At 38.6% G+C, this 18698-nt stretch overlaps 1 protein-coding gene across 8 annotated transcripts in view; it reads left to right on the forward strand.

The window, feature by feature from the left end:
- TRAPPC8 (trafficking protein particle complex subunit 8) overlaps positions 1 to 18698 on the forward strand; it is a 112663-nt gene that overhangs the window by 39285 nt on the left and 54680 nt on the right. For all 8 annotated transcript variants that reach the window (XM_045005505.1, XM_045005503.1, XM_045005507.1 and 5 more), the window contains 6 exons: positions 21 to 136; positions 2305 to 2455; positions 4110 to 4210; positions 4847 to 4952; positions 8603 to 8734; positions 15288 to 15512. In XM_045005505.1, coding sequence (XP_044861440.1) covers positions 21 to 136; positions 2305 to 2455; positions 4110 to 4210; positions 4847 to 4952; positions 8603 to 8734; positions 15288 to 15512 — 831 coding nt within the window. The remainder of the gene's footprint in view (positions 1 to 20; positions 137 to 2304; positions 2456 to 4109; positions 4211 to 4846; positions 4953 to 8602; positions 8735 to 15287; positions 15513 to 18698) is intronic.

An 18698-nucleotide genomic window follows, 5' to 3' on the forward strand; every position in this document is an offset into this window, starting at 1 on the left:
GTTGTAATTTTCTCTTCCAGTTAATATCCAGGAAAGGTTTGAGTCGATCACTATTTTCTGCAACAAAAAAATGGTTTAGTGGCAGTAAAGTTCCAGAGAAAAGCATAAATGAGCTGAAAAATACATCTGGCTTATTGTAAGTAAAGCTATTAATCTTCCATTTGTAAGTTTTACTGAAAATACTAAACATTTTGATTTGGGGAAGCTCCCTAAGTATAAGTTATGTCTTCAGAATGGTCTTAGTTTAAAGCTGACTTGACTAAAATGTTGATAACATGAATGTACTGTAGATAGCTTTCATTAGCAAAATTTAGCAAAATTGCTGATATTTACTAAAAATTTATGAACTTGGGCAAATCAAAGCATAGCAGAATTTAATTTGGTCTTAAACTTTTTTCCTAACCTGAGTTAAAACAGAGGGTGAGAGAAGTTTTGTTTTTTGAACAAATCAGGTTTACTAATGCAGCCTTTACACTTCCCTTATTTCAAATGTTTTTATAGAAAAATTTCCATGGACAAGGAGGGAGGAACACATCTTAAGAGAAATTAGATTAGCCATGGCCTTGTCAAAAAGTTGCACTGGTTTAACTTAAATCAGTTTTTAAATTGTTTTAGTTAAAATGGTGTAAACCCATTTGTGGACATAGTTATTTTAGTGTAAGTGTCCTATGCCATTTTATCTTAAACCTGTTCCTAATCAACATGGAAGCTAAACCAAAATAAGCCTGGCTTGGACTGAAATGAATGTCCACACAGCCTTTTTTTGGACTTAAGAGATATAAGGTAAACCAGAGCAACTTTTTTTGAGCACTATAACATGAAACTAATGCATGAGGGCAGATAATCCTTGCAAGCAGAAATTTAGGGACAAGCATTGCCCTGTAAACACCTGTCCTTAGCCACAGAGTTTGAAGTTGTTACTGGATGCCAACTAGCCAAGGTATAAAAAGAGAGAACCCAGTGCCAGGCTGGGTTCGCTACTTTCTCCCAGATTTTCTCATCTTAATTGTCCCTCCCCAAAAGATATTGGTCTCTCTAACACACTCACGCTGGGGCTTGCAAGTTTTACCAGAGGACCAAACATATTAGCCATAGACAGTGAGTTAAGAGAGGTGTAAAGCCTTGCTGTCCAGTAATGTCTGTGGCCTGAAACTGGGAAAGGAGCTGTGAGTATACCGGAATTCTTACCACCATGCTGTGTGTGGATGCTGCTCAGGGCTGCTCTTTCATATGCCTCTATTCGTAGTAGATTGGCACTGGTTTAAAAACTGGCATGGCCAAATGCATTTTTTTTTCTAACTGGCTATTGGTTTAGCTTGGGCCTGTAAACTTACTGATGCAGGCTAAACTAGTATAAGCCAGGGTTTAAACTGTGAGAGTGAGAATGGTGTTAGGCACAGCGCAGAAGAGAGACTGGACTCTCTGATGATGTCACCTCTTTGAGCTTTGGTCAGCAGCTGGAGTGGTAAATGTATTTAGTTTTCATGGTACCCCCATAGTTAGGGCAGATGTAGGGGATGAAAGGCTATGGAGTCAGTGGTGTGCAACCTTACTACTTTAGCTGGACAGTGGGGAGTTAAAGGGAGCTGCCATTCCCTTTATTGTTGCTGGGCCAGAATAAAGCCATTTTGTATTACAGCACTAATGTATCTTGGTGACTAATTGCAGTTGCAGCTACTTAACATTTTGCATTGTTTGGGCCAACTTCATAATATAAAAGAAACTTCCTTGGCCTGGCTGTTGACCTAAGTTGTGTCTGCTCTACAAGTGCTACAGTAGCACTTCTGCAGCATATACACTTGCTACTGAAATGGAAAAGGTTTTTCTGTTGCTGTAGTAAATCTATCCCCTTGAGAGGTGGTAGTTAGTCTAACAAAATTCTTCCATCAACCTAGGTGCTTCTACAAGTGGGAATTAGGTTGACCTAACTTTTGAACAGAGTGCAACATTTTTCACTGCCCAGAGTGGCATAGCTAGGTCAATCTAAGTTTCAGGTGTAGACCAGGCCCTTTCAGCTGGTGAATGATGGGTTTGAAGGAAGTCTCATACAGTCCACAGCCAGAAGGATGGTGGCTTCACTGTTTGAGTAGGTGTACTAAAATGAGCAAACATGGAACTAATATAAACATTCAGCCAACTCGTTCCTCCTAGGCTGCGGTTGAGTGGCAGGGAATGACTCTTCCTTTAATGTTTCAGTTTTTCTTTTTATGCTGGCATCTATCTTGTTTGTTTGTGTCTTGAAAATTGGCACATAAAATGTAAATGCATTTTTGTTACAAATTGTTTGCTTTTGTGTATTTATAGGTATCCCCCAGAAGCACCAGAGCTTCAAATCAGGAAAATGGCAGACTTGTGTTTCTTGGTCCAACACTATGAACTGGCATATAGCTGCTATCATACAGCAAAGAAAGACTTTTTGAATGATCAAGCAATGCTTTATGCAGCTGGAGCACTGGTAGGTATATTACAGCAATCTAACCATTCTGTGCATTGCTTATAGTAATCTGTTAATGTTAAACACTTCTTCTAGATAACAATATACAGCAAAAAGAAACTGCAATTAAAAAAAAAAAATCTTATTGGCTCCAAATATGAAAACATAGCCAAGTTTTTTGTGGATGCCAATAGCTAACAAAATCACATCACACTCCTTAATATTTGTCATAGTTCTGTGTAGAGAATAGTTACTGTTGCTACTTAAATGTATAGGAAAAAACTTGAAACACTTTTGAGGGAGAACCTCCTTTTGGTATAGGTTAAATTTAAATAGTTCTCTTATCGTAATGTGCAGAGTAGTTCTTTTAATTATTTTGAAACAGATAAAGAAGTTCAAATATTGTATTTTTTACTTTGATTGTAAGATTTCAAATTGACAGAATACTTAGTTATCTGGAGCTTTTAGTAAATATATTATTACTATCAATGTGTTAGTATATCAAATATACTGGCATTTCCTATTAAGACTATTAAGGGTTTACTTTATTAATGCCTATATAAATCCCTTAGGCAATTTCTGTTACTGCCTTTTAGCTTCATGCATAAATTCATGCTCCTACAGTAGGAGAATACAGACCTAAATATTTAGTAACTAATGCGGTTACTAAAAATAAATAAATAGTTTTTCTTTGTGCTCACACTTGTTTTTTTTTAAAGCTGTTGCCTCATTTTCATCACTAATTTCCAGCAAGCATAAGTGTTTAATAGGTTTGGGGGAGGGATAACTCGGTGGTTTGAGCATTGGCCTGCTAAACTCAGGGTTGTGAGTTCAATCCTTGAGGGGGCCACTTAGGGATCTGGGGCAAAAATCAGTACTTGGTCCTGCTAGTGAAGGCAGGAGGCTGGACTCGATGACCTTTCAAGGTCCCTTCCAGTTCTAGGAGATTGGTATATCTCCAATTATTATTATTATACTCGTAGCATGCGTACATACATATAATAAGTTGTACTTGAAAAGTTCATTTAGATAACCTCAAACATTTCAGTAATATAAAATAGCTTAAATTTACATGGCACCTTTCTTTCAACTGCAAGGGTTCCAAACTGTTAAAAGTGTATATTTATAAACATGGAAATGAACACATTTTGGGAGGGGTGCAAGGTGGGAGCTAAAACAACTGGAATTTTAGAGGATGTGGTTGTGTAAGAAGAACCTAAAATCTCCAATTTTGTGTTTACAAAAAACCAAAGACCACAAATGGAGAGCCACTGTATTGTGGGAAAGACTGCATCTCCAGTAGGATAGTGACACTTAGACCTATGCTACAGCAGTGACTCAGTGCTGACTTGGAGGGAAGTATACTGTCTACGGAATCATCAGCCCCATTTCTTGCAGTATCTAAATCTTGGGAGGTTTCCCAGAGTAGTAAGAAGGATTGTGCCTGTTCAGTTTATAACTCTTTAGAGATCACAGCCCGAAGTGGTATGGCGGGTGGCAAATAAACCAGCAAATGAAGTTCACTGCCACCTTACTGTAAAGTAGGGTGTTATTGTTTAAACATCCAGTCTTCTAAAACCTGTGAGTCAGTTCAGGTAAAAATTCTTTATGCCTGATGTTCGAAAATATCATTTTGGCAGCATTAAATTACATTATTATTTTTTTTATCTTGCAGGAAATGGCAGCAGTATCAGCTTTTCTTCAGCCTGGGGCGCCTAGACCGTACCCTGCTCATTATATGGATACAGCAATTCAAACATATAGGGATATCTGCAAGTAGGTGGTGGCTTACCTTCCATTTCATCCAGTGAATGATGCTATTCAGTACTATGGCCTAAGTTTGCTTTCACTACACAGTAGTGCAAATTTAACATCACTTGCCCATCCTGTGTTCTAGTAGGTATATAACAGCTACACCAAGGAAGTAAAACTGTGATTGTTAATCTATTTACCAGTATGATTATGGGGTGGAGGAACACTTTGTTCTTGGCAAAATACAAGTTATTGGCAGAGATGTAATTAAAACTTGTGCCTCTGGTTCTTAGACTAGTATTCAGTCCATTAGACCACTTTGTTGCTTTGCAAAAGTTTATTTTAAGAATTTTACAGGGATGTTTTCCTAAAGAAAAAGTACTGTAACAGCTTTGATTTAAAAGCATGTGGAGTTCTCATTCAGGAATATATATTTTTATCAATATTATCTAGATTAAAACATTTTTTATCACGGAATTATTTTATCAGATTAAAATAGTATAAGAAACAGATACATGCATTCATACATATAACAAAATATATGCTAGTCAGGTACTACACAGCTAGATTTAAAGGTGTGTCAGGCAGATTTAAAGGTTTTCTACAATTTACTCCAAAATTTTTGTGTTAATGCACGTAATTAATTTCTTGTCCTCTTAGGAACATGGTGCTGGCTGAGAGATGTGTGCTGCTTAGTGCTGAAATTTTAAAAAGCCAGAGCAAATATTCAGACGCTGCTGCTCTTCTGATACGATTAACCAGTGAGGTAGAGAAAACTTAATCTTTCTGTTTTCCCTACAGTAAATGGCTTTAAATAATAGTGCTAATTTTTAAAACCAAATAGATGTCTTGTACATGGGTTCCTTTCAAAGGTGGAGATTTCCAGGGGCAGAAGCTAGCTGGAATAAAGTTTGAGTGTTGGGATATAGCTCAACTTGCCCCTGTAAACCAAGGAAAGTCATTTTTATATGCTTTTTTGCAACTTGTTACATAAATGTACCTAGTTTACCCTGTGTTCAATCTTCCTCTTTCACTTGAAGTGATGTACATTATTTTTATTAAAAAAAAAAAAAGCCATACATTTGTTAGTCCCTATCTTCATAATCTATTCCTTATGCTTGACCTCTCTGTTAGTACTTGAGAGGGATTAGACTTTAAAAAGCAGCACTATAAAAAGTTAGCATGTTATTCGCAAGCCATCTGTCTTCATGTTGTATGTGGGTGACACGGTGTTCAGCAGAGGCTATAAAACTAAAGAAATAAAGGTTCTGTTTCAATTGGGGTATCTTCAATAATTACTGGTTAGGGTCATTTTAGCTAATCACTTTCACTTTTCACTGTCACTTTCAGTTCTGATAAGTCTTTCTCTTAGCTGTAGAAGCTTGATAAACTGTAAGATGGGAAGTAGTCTACCTCACTGTGTGCACGTGGCACAGCTCAAGATAAAGAAGTACAAAGGTGGTGTACAGTTCACCCTTGTGCTTGCCTGCTGATTCTTGGTTGTAAGTTAGAGAAACCTGTTGGCTGCCAATGACCCCAAAAGTGTTGTGGCATCCTTGCCATGCTCACTAACATAGCTTTGACAGCAAGGTGGAGGTTTGACATAGAAGACACTATGACTATGCTGCTATATTGTCTCTTCCCCACAACCTCTGAACTAGGGTGACTAGATGTCCCGGTATTATTGGGACTGTCCTGATATTAGGAGCTTTGCGTTATAGGCAAATATCTCCCCTCCTCCCCCTGGAAAAAGGTGTCCTGATTTTTTCATACTTGCTATCTGGATACCTGGGTTGATTTACCTGTGGCTGGCTATGCTGTCCTCATGGCCAGGTTGCACTGGCAGTGTGGCATGAAATGGCCATACCACACACTGGCATTTTGATTGTACGTACTTTTCAGTTCAGACTTTGGCTAAGTTTTTCTAAATTTGTCCATAGTGCTTATTTAACAACAAATTGTGTTGGTAATTCTGTATTTCCTTAATAGCTAATAGAACATCTATTCATTCATACCTCTTGATTTTTTTACTATCCTAACTTAAATAATGGGGAAGATGTAATGACAAATAGACATTGAAATTTGCATAAGGAAATTGAGTGCTGCTGACTGTGCTGAAGGTTTTATTGTCTTTCTTTCATATCATGAATGATAGTCTTGGATGTTTTTAGTTGCACAAGATCTCTGTGGTGCATGTAGTTACTCTAGTTATGACAAAGCCTAGTGACAGCCCAGAAAAATATTTTTAAAAAGTAGACTTGTGTATCTAATGTAATGTCCATGTGTATTTTAAAATAATGAGGTAGAGAACTACTCCATTTAGTAATAGCCTCATTGATTTTAATATATCTGGTGGTCAGAATCGTTTTGTAATTCCAGAATCACTAATCTTTCTGGGATTGGTTGGTTTTGCCACACAAATTACCTGTTTGACTCCATTTCATGCATCCAGTTAGGTGAAATTCAGTTAATGTAATTGTGTGCTCTTGGGTATATGATTTATGACTGTACTCACAATATGCAGTGGGTGCTGTTTATCAGAGATCTGCTTTTCTTGCTAGCTTTAAAAACAATGACAACTCAGGTGTCAAAATGAAGTGGATTAAACAGATGGGTTGGGAAACTTACTGCCAACTTTTTCAGATAAATTCAGTGCCATAATTGCACCTTATATTTCTATACTTGTTGTTATGTTAAAATAAAATGTATTAAAGCTGACGTTCTTGTTTTTAATTTTTCTGGGGGAAAAAATGGCAGCAGCTCACTTGGATGGGAATGGTAAGTGTTAGAAATTTCTGCCTGAGTAGCTGAAGGCTTTGGGAGTGTTGAAATAAACATGTTTTGTCAATCCTTTGTATATCAATCTGTTTCAGTATTTTCTAGGTCACTGATAAAGTAACAGGCTGTATATAAGGTAGAATTACCCATGCTAGTGGATTTGTGTAGTTTTGAAGAGGGTCTCTAAAGCATAGCTGTACTCACCCTGAAATAACTTTTGTAAACATGAGGCTCAGATGAAGAGAACAATTTTAGTATTTCTTAATAAAACAGTTTTTCATGTGTATAATTTAAATCTATTTAACAGTTGTAACATCTATAACAAATATAGGGATAAAAATAACTCCGTTATATCTATATAAGGAATGCTTCTCAACTTCCTTATTTATTATAGGTAGCATTCTTTGGCTGTTGATCCAGTTCCATTTTGATTCCTTCTGTAAGTATTTGTGATGGGGCCACATCCACTGTTGTATACAGTTATTCCTTGGCTCTGGAAGCAAGGACAGTACTAATAAAAAGAGATCTGCTTGCTGTTTTGGATTACAGTAAATTTTTATTTTACTTCGAGTGGGATTCAGGAATTAGGTCTGCCAGTGGTTCTCTTGAAGAATACAGGGAGTCCTCGAACTTACGACACAATTTGTTCCTCAGAATTGCGTTGTAAGTCAATATGTTGTAAGTCGAAACTGCTTTTCCCATAGGAATCGATGGTATGAAGGGGGAATTGGTTCCTGAACCAAGGCTTGATACGCTATTTTCACCATAATAGTCCAGATTTTTGTACTAAATGAATTATAGATGACTAATGTTGCAACATCAGTGTATTTACTGTACACAGTATTTTGTAAACAGCATTCAAATAAACATGTAAACTCTCACACATGCTGAGCCTCAGCCTATTACTGTTCAAGCTTTCTGATTGGCTGAGGCTCAGCCTATGACTGTTCAAGCTTTCTGATTGGCTGAGCCCGGGGCTGGGAACCAATCAAAAACAAGTAGCAACCAAACCCAGCAACAAGCTAACCTGTTGCCTCGAAGCCAATCAGAAGCAACCCCTTTCAGCTCCATATCATTATAATGCAACCAGGAAGTGATTTCAAGTGAACTTTACGCAAATCAAGCGTGTGGTGAAACGGGGAGTCAATTGAAAAGTGTCGTAATTGGCGTCCGACGTAAGTGCCGTCCGACGCAAGTCCGAGGACACTCTGTATTTGATTGTCATAAGATTCAGAAAACCAATAGGTTCAAATATTCATGGCTCCATCTTGTACACTCCTGTTCTGCAAGTAAAATACAGAAAACAATGATCAGGTATACTATTTTTTTTCATAATAGGCTTTCTTCAAAACTGTGTGCGCGCCCGCATAGGTGTGTAGGACAGGGAACCTGATCACATTGTAAATGCTTGCAGGAGGGATCAAAGTGCAGCTGGATCAACAGACTGGAACATGTTGCCTATGATAAGTCTTCCACTGAGCAGTAATGTGATTTTTATTTTTGTACTGTTTAAAAGTCTTCTTCAGCTGAGCCTTATCTCTTAAGAGTTTGTATTAGTGAGTATAGCTACACTTTGTTATTACTGGTTTCATTTGTATATTTCAAATTTGAGATTAATGATTTTTTCCCCTTAAATAGGATTCTGATCTTCGCAGTGCACTTCTGTTGGAGCAGGCTGCACATTGCTTTATAAACATGAAAAGTCCTATGGTTAGAAAGTTTGCCTTTCATATGATATTGGCTGGCCATAGGTATAGCAAAGCAGGACAGGTAAGTGTATTTCATATTCTTAAAAAATATGGACTGTAGGTTGTATTTAATCTGAACTGTGTTTAAAAACAGCAAATTCCATGTCATGCTTTTGGGTAAAAATAACTTGTGACTTTGTAGTCCACTGTGGATATTATTCTGTATCAGAAAAATCATATAATATTGATTACATTGCCCTTCTTGACTACCAAATAAATTCATCCTGCCTTGAACAAAGTGGTCACTTACATCTATGTCTAAAGTGATTGTTGATCATTACCCTGGATGAAATTTAAATAGTAATCCTCATTTCTATAGCACTTCTGATCTTCAGATGCTTCTTAAACAATGAATTAAGACTATTCCTGTTTCACAGATGGAGAAACTGAGTCACAGAGGTTAAAGATTTACTGTATGATAGCAGTTAGTAAAAGAGCTAAGAATGGAAACCGTTACCTTGACTATGGCCTGTGTTTTAACCACTTGATAATACTTCCTCTTTTAAATCTGTTGAACTAATTGGCAATTAGTTAAATTCACAGATGCAGTTTTATACCATTTGCACTTTAACATGTATTTTTTCAATTCCAGCTTCTTGTGATTGTATTTACCTTAAGTTTAGGTTAATATAATAAATTTGACTTCTTAAAGTTGAAACATTATTGTGGAAACCCCAATCCTGCAACTGGCTCTGTGCAGATGGGTACAGTGGAGCCTCATTGAAGTCTAATAGGGGCAGTCTCTGGCTCTGCCTGCATGCAGCCAGTTGTAGGATTAGGGCTTTAAAGGGAAACTGAAATTGTTTTTAAAAAAAATGTAAAAATTTATATATAATTTCTTATCACAAGTCTTAAAACTGTATTTAAAACCAAAGTTTGAAGATGAACTCCTTCATATTATCTGCCAAGATAGAGTTTGGGGTTCTGCTCCTCCATGTAGTAGCTGATTGTTGAACACTTAGAACCTAGAATGTTAGCTCTTGGTTTTGTTATTGTAGTGAACTGTTGAAAGGAAGATGGAGCCCTGAATTCAGCACTTGTTAGAATTTTTTTTAAAAAGCTGCTCCATTCTGATTGTTGAAAATAATGAAAAATGATCAAAATACTTGATAGTGGTAGGGTCATCTTAAATGAGGAGGGAAAAAATTGTCTCAATACAATATTAAGAGCAGCAGCTGTTTCTGCACTTGGTATATGTATGTATAAATAGTCACAAAATGAAACTGTGTTTCTTCTTCTCTGCATATCTTTAACTGGTTTTTGGTCCTGCTTCAGCTGAAGATATGAAGGAAAGTAGTCTTGACTACCCTCCACCTGTTGTAATATGAAACTGTATGTTTGAAATATCTTTCAATGTGGGTTTGAGCAACTTTCAGAATCTTTCTTTCTTTCATAGCAAGGTTCTCTTCCTATTGTAGGTTTTCTCCTCTGTGTTGATTAGCGGTAGGACCAGACTGTTACCACAATAGTGGGGTTTTTTTTATTTTAAAATCTCAGTAGTTTTACCACCTGGAATGCTCTTTATGGGACTGCCTATATCAGGGCTTCTCAAAGCCGGTCTGCCGCTTTTTCAGGGAAAGCCCCTGGCGGTCTGGGCCAGTTTCTTTATCTGCCGCGTCCGCAGGTTTGGCCGATTGCGGCTCCCACTGGCCGCGGTTCGCCACTCCAGGCCAATGGGGGCTGCGGGAAGCGGCGGCCAGCATATCCCTCGGCCCGTGCTGCTTCCCGCAGCCCCCATTGGCCTGGAGCGGCGAACTGCAGCAAGTGGGAGCCGCGATCGGCCAAACCTGTGGGCACGGCAGGTAAACAAACTGTCCCAGACTGCCAGGAGCTTTCCCTGAACAAGTGGCAGCCCGATTTTGAGAAGCATTGGCCTATATGACCATTTTTGGATGACCTTAATGAAACCCACAGCTTTTCTATTTCTCTAATCAGTGTGACTCCAGCTTGCTTGGGTTTTGCATTTTCTAGGATCTGACTCTCCAATTGAGGTTTGCTGCTCCACACCTAATGGCAGATAGGCCCTCCAGCTGCACAGTATACCAACTACTACAGTACTAAACAGACAACAGCATGGCTTGTTAGGATTCCTCCATACACCAGTACAATTTCCCCTCCCTAAATATATTAAAAGATCAGTCCCATTATTTCAGTCCAAACTATCGTAGTTAAAATGTCAGGTAAATGGGGTTATTAGTGTCATTTTTGCATGACTTTATGCAATCATACTTGTTATGTGCAATATATCTATAGTTCTTAGTTTTTAGTGCACCAGCTCGAAGTTTACTTTAAATCAACATTTTAAAGATGCCAACTTGAAAAATCACATTTGTTTGAGGATAGCTATAACTGAAAGCCAATGGAAAAATACTCCCCCCCCAATACTTTATTCACTTTATGTACTTAACACTGTGTATAACCAGTATGCATTTTGGTTGCTGTTCAGTTGCTCTTTCAGCAATTTAGGTAGGAGGTAGTCTTGAGCCCCCTCTTGTACTCTCTCTAGCAGGGGAAAAAAACCTTTATAAACTTCAATAGGTGAGTAGAAAAACCCCTTCTTAAAAATAATCAGTTCCAGGGCAAACTATTTAAAGATGTGCTATCAAACTTGATTTATTTTAAACTGATTAGTATTACAAGGTTAAGTTGACCTTGTCTCTTGAACAGATTTTGGAATAAGCTTAAAATATTGGTTGATTCGCTCTGTACAATAGCATCATCCTCTTTTGGGACTTCTGTTATGGAAAGGTAGGGTTCAGTTTGTGACTAGGACTTCATAGGAGCCCCTCCAGCAGAGGTTGTTATCTAAAGAGCTGCTAATTCTCTAAATTGGTAGAGCTGCTGGAAGGCCATTGGTGGTCTTTCTGTGGGGATTGTGTTCACCTTTTTATTGCTAGGGATCAGTTCCCACAGTTCTACTGGAAGAAGGTGGTAAAATTTGGGAGTCAATCTAGCTCAGCACATAGTTTAGTTTTTTCCAAAGGGTGTATAGTGGCTGTATTTTTCTGTTGGTCTGTAGATGGAGCTGCAGGTCTAAATTTGTGCTCTGACATGTATTGGTATTTCAAGATTTTTACATTTTATATATTCAAGTATGTATGCTTAACCTAACTTTATTTGCAGTGTAATGGAAACCAGCCCAGCCTGAAACCATTTATTTTTGGCTGATTGCTGTATGTGCTATCAGAGCAAATGAGACTGCATCATTTGGACTTCCATGTCATTTACAATAGCCAGCAAAATGTACTTATTTGTAATCAACTTTACAAGAAGTTGTGTCAGATGCTTGGACTGCAAATAAAAGCCCAAATTAATCAGAACTCCATATCTGTTTTGCAAATTGAATAAAACTGTCATTTCTCTAAGATCAGAATTTATACAAAATAGTGAAGGAAACTAAACCAATAAAATTTGGAGTGACTGTTTCATTAGTGTTGTAGTGGCTCCAGTGACATTGACATTGAATTTTGCGGTAGCCTTATTTCTGCTCTCACTGGTATAAATCTGAAGTCACTCCACTGAACTGAAAGCAAGTGTGGGATAAGAGTCGGCCCCTAGTGTTAATGGCAGTGTCATGTTTTGTAGTGACCTCCCCAGGAACTCTGAGCCTAATGGAAGTATCACAGCTTTCATGTCTGTAAAGTAAAACATTAAAAAAGTTTTTAATTTTTAAATCCCATTTGTGGTACTGGCCTGTTAGGTGTAAAGCAGGGTGTTACAATCTGTTGATGCAGCCAAGAAATGGCCACAAATTGATAATCACTACTTTAAAGACGTGTTCATGATTTAAGATCATTAGAGACATTGATCAGTTGTTTTTAGTTATCTACTCTGAATCTTAATTGGCAGTTGAATCAGTCCTAAAGAATAGGTCCATAGTATGTGGGATTTCCTGACTTTGATGTGGGATTATGCCAAAGCTGGAAGTCTGCTGTATGGTGACAGAAATTAATGGCTTACAATACTAATAATTTTTCCAGTTTTTTCATTGTCCCTTTTTAGTTAACATAAGATATCCGAGAATTATGCCCTGGGGAGAATTTCAGAAAGGTTGGTTAGCTTATTGGAGTGCTGAATTCCACCAATAGCCTTGTTATTTAAGGGTGTTACAATTTAGTTTACCGCAGTTTATATTTTAGCTTTGTAGTTCATCTTTAAGGCTCATATTCTCTCTTTCACATCCCCGTGTATCTAGGCATGTATTTTAGGGCACTTGGAAAATTTTCTTGCATACAGAAGCTTGAGAGACCTGGGTTGAATTCCTGCTTTGGCATAGACTTCCTTTGTGACTGTGGGCAAGTTACTGGGAACTGGTCTACACCGGGGGAGGATCGATCTAAATTAAGCAACTTCAGCTACGTGAATAACATAACAGAAGTCGATATACTTATATTGACTTACCGTGGTGTCTTCACTGCAGTGAGTCGACTGCTGCTGCTCCCCCATCGACTCTGCCTGCGCCTCTCACTGAGCTGGAATACGGGAGTCAACAGGAGAGGGCTCAGGGTCGATTTATCGCGTCTAGACTAGACACAATAAATTGATCCCCGCTGGATTGATCCCTGCCCGCCAAGCCGGTGGGTAGTGTAGACGTACCCTAGAAAATAGTATTACTGGTGTAGCTAAGTCTGTTAGAGATATGAAAAAAATTACACAGCTGGCAAAAGCTGTAGTATAGATGCCATTATACCAGCAAAAAAGTCCCTTGGTCATTCTATCTTATTTGGTTTGGTATATAAGCTGCGTCTCCACTAGGGGGGTTGCCAATATAGCTTTACCAGGTGTATATCTATACTGTTTAAGTGCAGACAAGGCCTTAGGCCCTCCGAGCCTCATTTCCCACCTGTAAAATGGAGATAAAACGTCACAGGGTATTGAGAGGATAAATACATTAGTTGTGAGGCACTTAGGGTCATAAAAGAGAAGAGAGACATTTGACCTTTAGGCATATGTATAACTCCTGGAGTATATGTTTCAGTATTTTAGCACTTCCGAGTGCATGCATGCTTCAAGATAGTAGCCATTACTGAATATTTTAAAATTTATTGCATTAGAGTTTAGATTTAATAGTGAGTACTGCTGTGCTAATTTAGATGGAAAAGGCCAGAGGCGTTACTATAAACCAGTCATTGTTAAGTGAGTTACTATAAACCAGAACATTGTTAAGTGAATTCCAGGGTTTGGTACACAGAGACTTCAGTCTGCTTTAATACCGTGGCAAAAACATAATTAAAAATCTTTTAAACATTTTATTAAAGATCTAGTAAGGAAGGAGAATCAGTTCAAGCATTTGAAATGTAAAGTATTAAATAAGGCTTTCATTTTAACAGCACCCCTTGTTCTCTTTCCTTTTCGCTGGACAGGGTTTTTAAAGGAAAACACCCCCTTGTTTGACAGTCTCTTAGACGCTACTAAAGGTGGCAATAACTGTCCTTTGGAGGAGCGGGGGGAGAAGTTAATTGAGATGAGCTGCTGTGTTGAAGTCCTTTAATCCCAGGAGGTTTTGGGGATTTAGCTGAGGCTGGTGAAGTCATCTGGCTCTCTGGTCTGGTCTGGTCTAGTCAGGACACTTCTCAGGATCAGGGGCGGCTCTAGGATTTCCGCTGCCCCAAGCACGGCGGCACGCCGCAGGGGGCGCTCTGGCGGTCGCCGGTCCCGCGGCTCCCGCAGACGTGCCTGCGGAGGGTCCGGTGGTCCCGCGGCTCCGGTGGACCTCCCGCAGGCATGCCTGCGGATGCTCCACCGGAGCCGCGGGACCAGCGAATCGTCTGCAGGCATGCCTGCGGGAGGTCCACCAGAGCTGCCTGCCGCCCTCCCGTGGGACGCCGCCCCAAGCGCGCGCTTGGCGCGCTGGGGTCTGGAGCCGGCCCTGCTCAGGATCAGAATGATGGAAGTCTGGGGTCCCAGGAATTAGTGGGGATGGCAGCCATCATAGCGATGTTGCTGCAGTAGCCTCCATCTGTTCTCCTCTGATCTTTTTGTTCTTTCGAGAATTCTTCTCTCCCTCCCCGCCCCCCCCATCATCTTTTTTGGGGGGAGCGATGGGTGGAATACCCCATCCCCTCATTTTTTTCTGACAATTAGGCTTGATATCCAACACACCAATTTTAGTTTTTTTACTTTTGGCTCTACGTCATCTGTCTAACAAACATAATTTCAGCAGTCCTTGGATTATACCAATATGGCCTTTTTGGTTTAGACTAATCCAGTTTCTCTGTCTGGTTTTCTTGCATCTTTTCCCATTCACATTTGTTGTTATACATTATTGTGACATGTTATGAATTTACACTCACTCTTTACAGTTTGTAGGCTCAGTTGTCACAACAGTACTGTTGTTATAGCAACAATCTTTCCATTCACCTCTGGGTTAATGCTGACTGGATAGTGTGTTGTACCCCCTTGCTTGCATTGCTCTCCCACCTTCAATAACAATTTAAAAAAAATGTTGAACTAAAATCTTCATTGATGTAAATGATTTCTCTATTTGACTCTGCTAACGTTAAAATTGAATTGGTTCAATCACACAGTAATAATATTTGAGGAACAGTTTCAGTTTCAATTTCATTTTCTTGCAGAAGAAACATGCCCTGCGTTGCTATTGTCAAGCCATGCAAGTTTACAAAGGGAAAGGTTGGTCTCTTGCAGAGGATCATATTAACTTCACAATTGGTCGTCAGTCTTTTACACTTCGTCAGCTTGATAATGCTGTGTCTGCCTTCCGGCATATTTTGATCAATGACAGCAAACAACCTGCTGCTCAACAAGGGACCTTCCTCAGAGAATACCTTTATGTTTACAAGGTAAGATGTAAATTTTTTTTATTCTTAAAGATTAGCTTAAAATTCTGTTAACTAATAATCATTTTACATAAAAACAGAATTAATTGACTTAGCACTTAGAATAGCTTTTCAATTCTAATGTAGTTCTTTTCACTGCACCGATCTTATGCCTATTATAGCAGGGGTTCTAAACTTTTTTTTGTTCTGAGGTTCTCCCCACCCCCACATGCAACAAAAACTCCACGGCCCACCTGTGCCACAACTACTGCTTTTCTGCATACTTAAAAGCCAGGGCCGGCGTTGGGGGATAGCAAGCAGGCAGTTGCCTGGGGCCCCATGCCACAGAGGCCCCCACAAAGCTACATTGCTCAGGCTTCGACTGTGTCAGCCAGGTCAACATGAGAAATGGAAATATTGGCTTCTGCAGCTAACTCAGTCGTCCTCCCCTTCATTTTCCTTTTTGTTTGTAATCTGGAAAAGAAAAACAAGCTTTCCTGCTTTTCCAGCACCCAAACGATTTCTCAATTTGAAATGAATTAGTCCAAAGAAAGAAAATATTCTTTCTACACCAGCAGAAGAAGCTACTGCTGTTAAAAGTGAGATTATCACTTCAACAGTCTCTGATCCAAGTACTTAAATTACTTCCACCAGTTCACTGGTGTGACTTTCTTTAAAACATCATTAGCAAACACATATTTTTTGAATGCTTCACCCTTAGCTCTGAAGTTCATTATAGTTGGCATTATGGAGGTATGGTTGCTGAATGTCCATATCATCGCCAACTCCTCTTATTCAGCAGTTAAGGTTTGACCCTGGTATCGAGTATTGAGAATATTTGCAAGAAAATGAGCTGGAGATAGTGTTTGCCCTGTTTGTTTTTTAATGCTTGTAATTTAACTCTGCCATTGCATATTTCTCTTTTTAAGATCTCACTCAGTTCCTTCCAAATTTCAACAGCATCAGCAATAAAACAGCTATTTCCCTTTATTTTGTTCAAAGCTACAGAAATAGGCTTCCAGGTACTCCGCATGTGTTCAACATTTCTCTTAAGCCCAATGTTGAGAACATTGCCATCTATTTTTTTCACTATTTTGTTCACACACCGTCATCAGATTAGTTCTTGATATAGTGCTCAAAACAGTCAGCTACTGAGTTCCATCGCACATCTTGTGGGAGAGTTAGCTTGGTTCCTCCCACTTTTTTCAGAGCAGCTGCTGCAAAGTGGTTGTTATGGAAGTATTTTGCAATTTCAACAACATTAGCCTTTATTTCTGGAACACTGAAGTCTTTGGCTAGGAGGTGCATCAAATGCGCACTGCAACCGTATTTTATTCGCTTGGGACTCTTCTAAATTTCTTCTTATCTTGGATACATCTGCAGCATTGTCTGTGACCAAGCTGCGTACTAGACATTTGAATTTTTTTTCCACAGTTTGTTATAGGTTTTACTGCTACTTCTTGTAAGTATTCTGTGGTGTGTGCATTTCCTGATGTATCAGTTGTTTCTTTAAGGAAAATATTCCCTTCTTCTGTTGTTACACAAGCACATACAACCAGATCATTGTGGAGAAGACTCAAGGTAACAATTTTACCCTCTAGACCTTTTGCACACTGCTCAATTTCTTTCATACACTTTATCCAGCAATTTGCCTGCGACATCTGCTCTGTTGGATGGACTGTATCCTGGTCTTAATGACTGAACCATGTTAATAAAGTGTGGGTTCTCAGAAAAGAAAGTTTGTTGCATAAACAAACTGGGCAATTTTTCCATCAATTACCTCTTTTTGTAATCTGCTAGTTCTTATCACAAACTTATCTATGGTTGTTTCTGGATGATAGAAATTTTTTTTCTTTTTGCTGCAGGTGATATACTGTGGCTATGTGACATGCATGATGTGACTGAAACACTATCATTGACTGATAACTCTGAAACTATAGAAAATGATGGTGATCTTGAAGTCTTCAGAATCCTGTATGTTGAGGATGGATTCTCCTAAACAAAAGTCAATGCAGTTATTTAATTATTATTACCATACTGCTCATTTAGTATTACTCATTGCATTCACTGACAGTCAGTGCTACTTTAAAGGTGAAAGCTAGATCTTCCTTTTACAATATTTCAATTATTTATTTATTTATTTTATAACAACTGCATTTAAAATGATAGTACCATAGAGGAACAACTATATTTTTGCCTCAAACATGAGAATTCAAGAATAGTCCAGAAGGAAGACAAGCAGTCCTTAAGAAAGAAGTATGAAATAAGAGTTTACCAACCTGAAGATCCAGCATGTTCAGACACGTTCCTTTCATCATCTTCAACGCAGCTTCCTCCCGAGAAGGAACATTTCTCATGAAGTTGTTTTATTCGGGCAACCAGGCCTTGCGTTTCTTTGTTACACTGTTTGCCTTTTGCACACATCCATGTCTTACCCACAGATAAAGGAACTTCATTAAAATATTCCCAAACTGGGTCTCTTTATGGCCTGCTGCCATTATAGGTTTTCCCTTCTAGTGAGAGAATGGTATGGAAGATCTCAAATCAATGAAGGCTACACTCAGAAAGACCTCAAGACTTCTGGAATATGCTGCTCAAACAGTTTCACTTTTGTTTCTGTTGCCTGTCCCTCCCGTCTCACATTTGTCTCCCGACTTCTTCTCCTTGTCCAGATCTATTCCGCCCCCAACGATCTTCTGTTCATTGAACTTTTTGAAACTTTGCACTTTTAGAGAGATGTAAGGGACCAATTCTGTGTACACAAATTTACAGAGGGACAATAGGGTTGAGGTCTGTTATTTCTCATCTCGATATTTATTTTGATTTATTTAAAAACATTTTTGCTGTTAAGAAGCCTGTTATCTCTGGAGACACAAATCCTCAGTTTGAGAACTGCAAAAGTAAGCATCTCTGATGGTTGCTTCTAGACTGAGCACTGAATCCCATTAACCTAAGTAATCTTTACAGAAGCCCCTGGAACCCCATAAGATTGGGTCCCTAATCCATGAACTATTGGAAGTCATTTACAAAACTTTTCTTAAACATTACATGAATTTATTGTCTCATAGTGTAGATTTAGAATTTATAATCCCCATTCCATGATGAGATATCTTTGAGCTATAAAGTATCTTAATTAAAACTATCTTTAGGTTTTTTCCTCAAAAAGCATTTTATCAAAAAAATCTGAAATTTTTATTTTGTTTTTTAAAA

The sequence above is a fragment of the Mauremys mutica genome, chromosome 2 (genome assembly GCF_020497125.1).
Source record: "Mauremys mutica isolate MM-2020 ecotype Southern chromosome 2, ASM2049712v1, whole genome shotgun sequence".
NCBI classification, from domain to species: Eukaryota; Metazoa; Chordata; order Testudines; family Geoemydidae; genus Mauremys; species Mauremys mutica.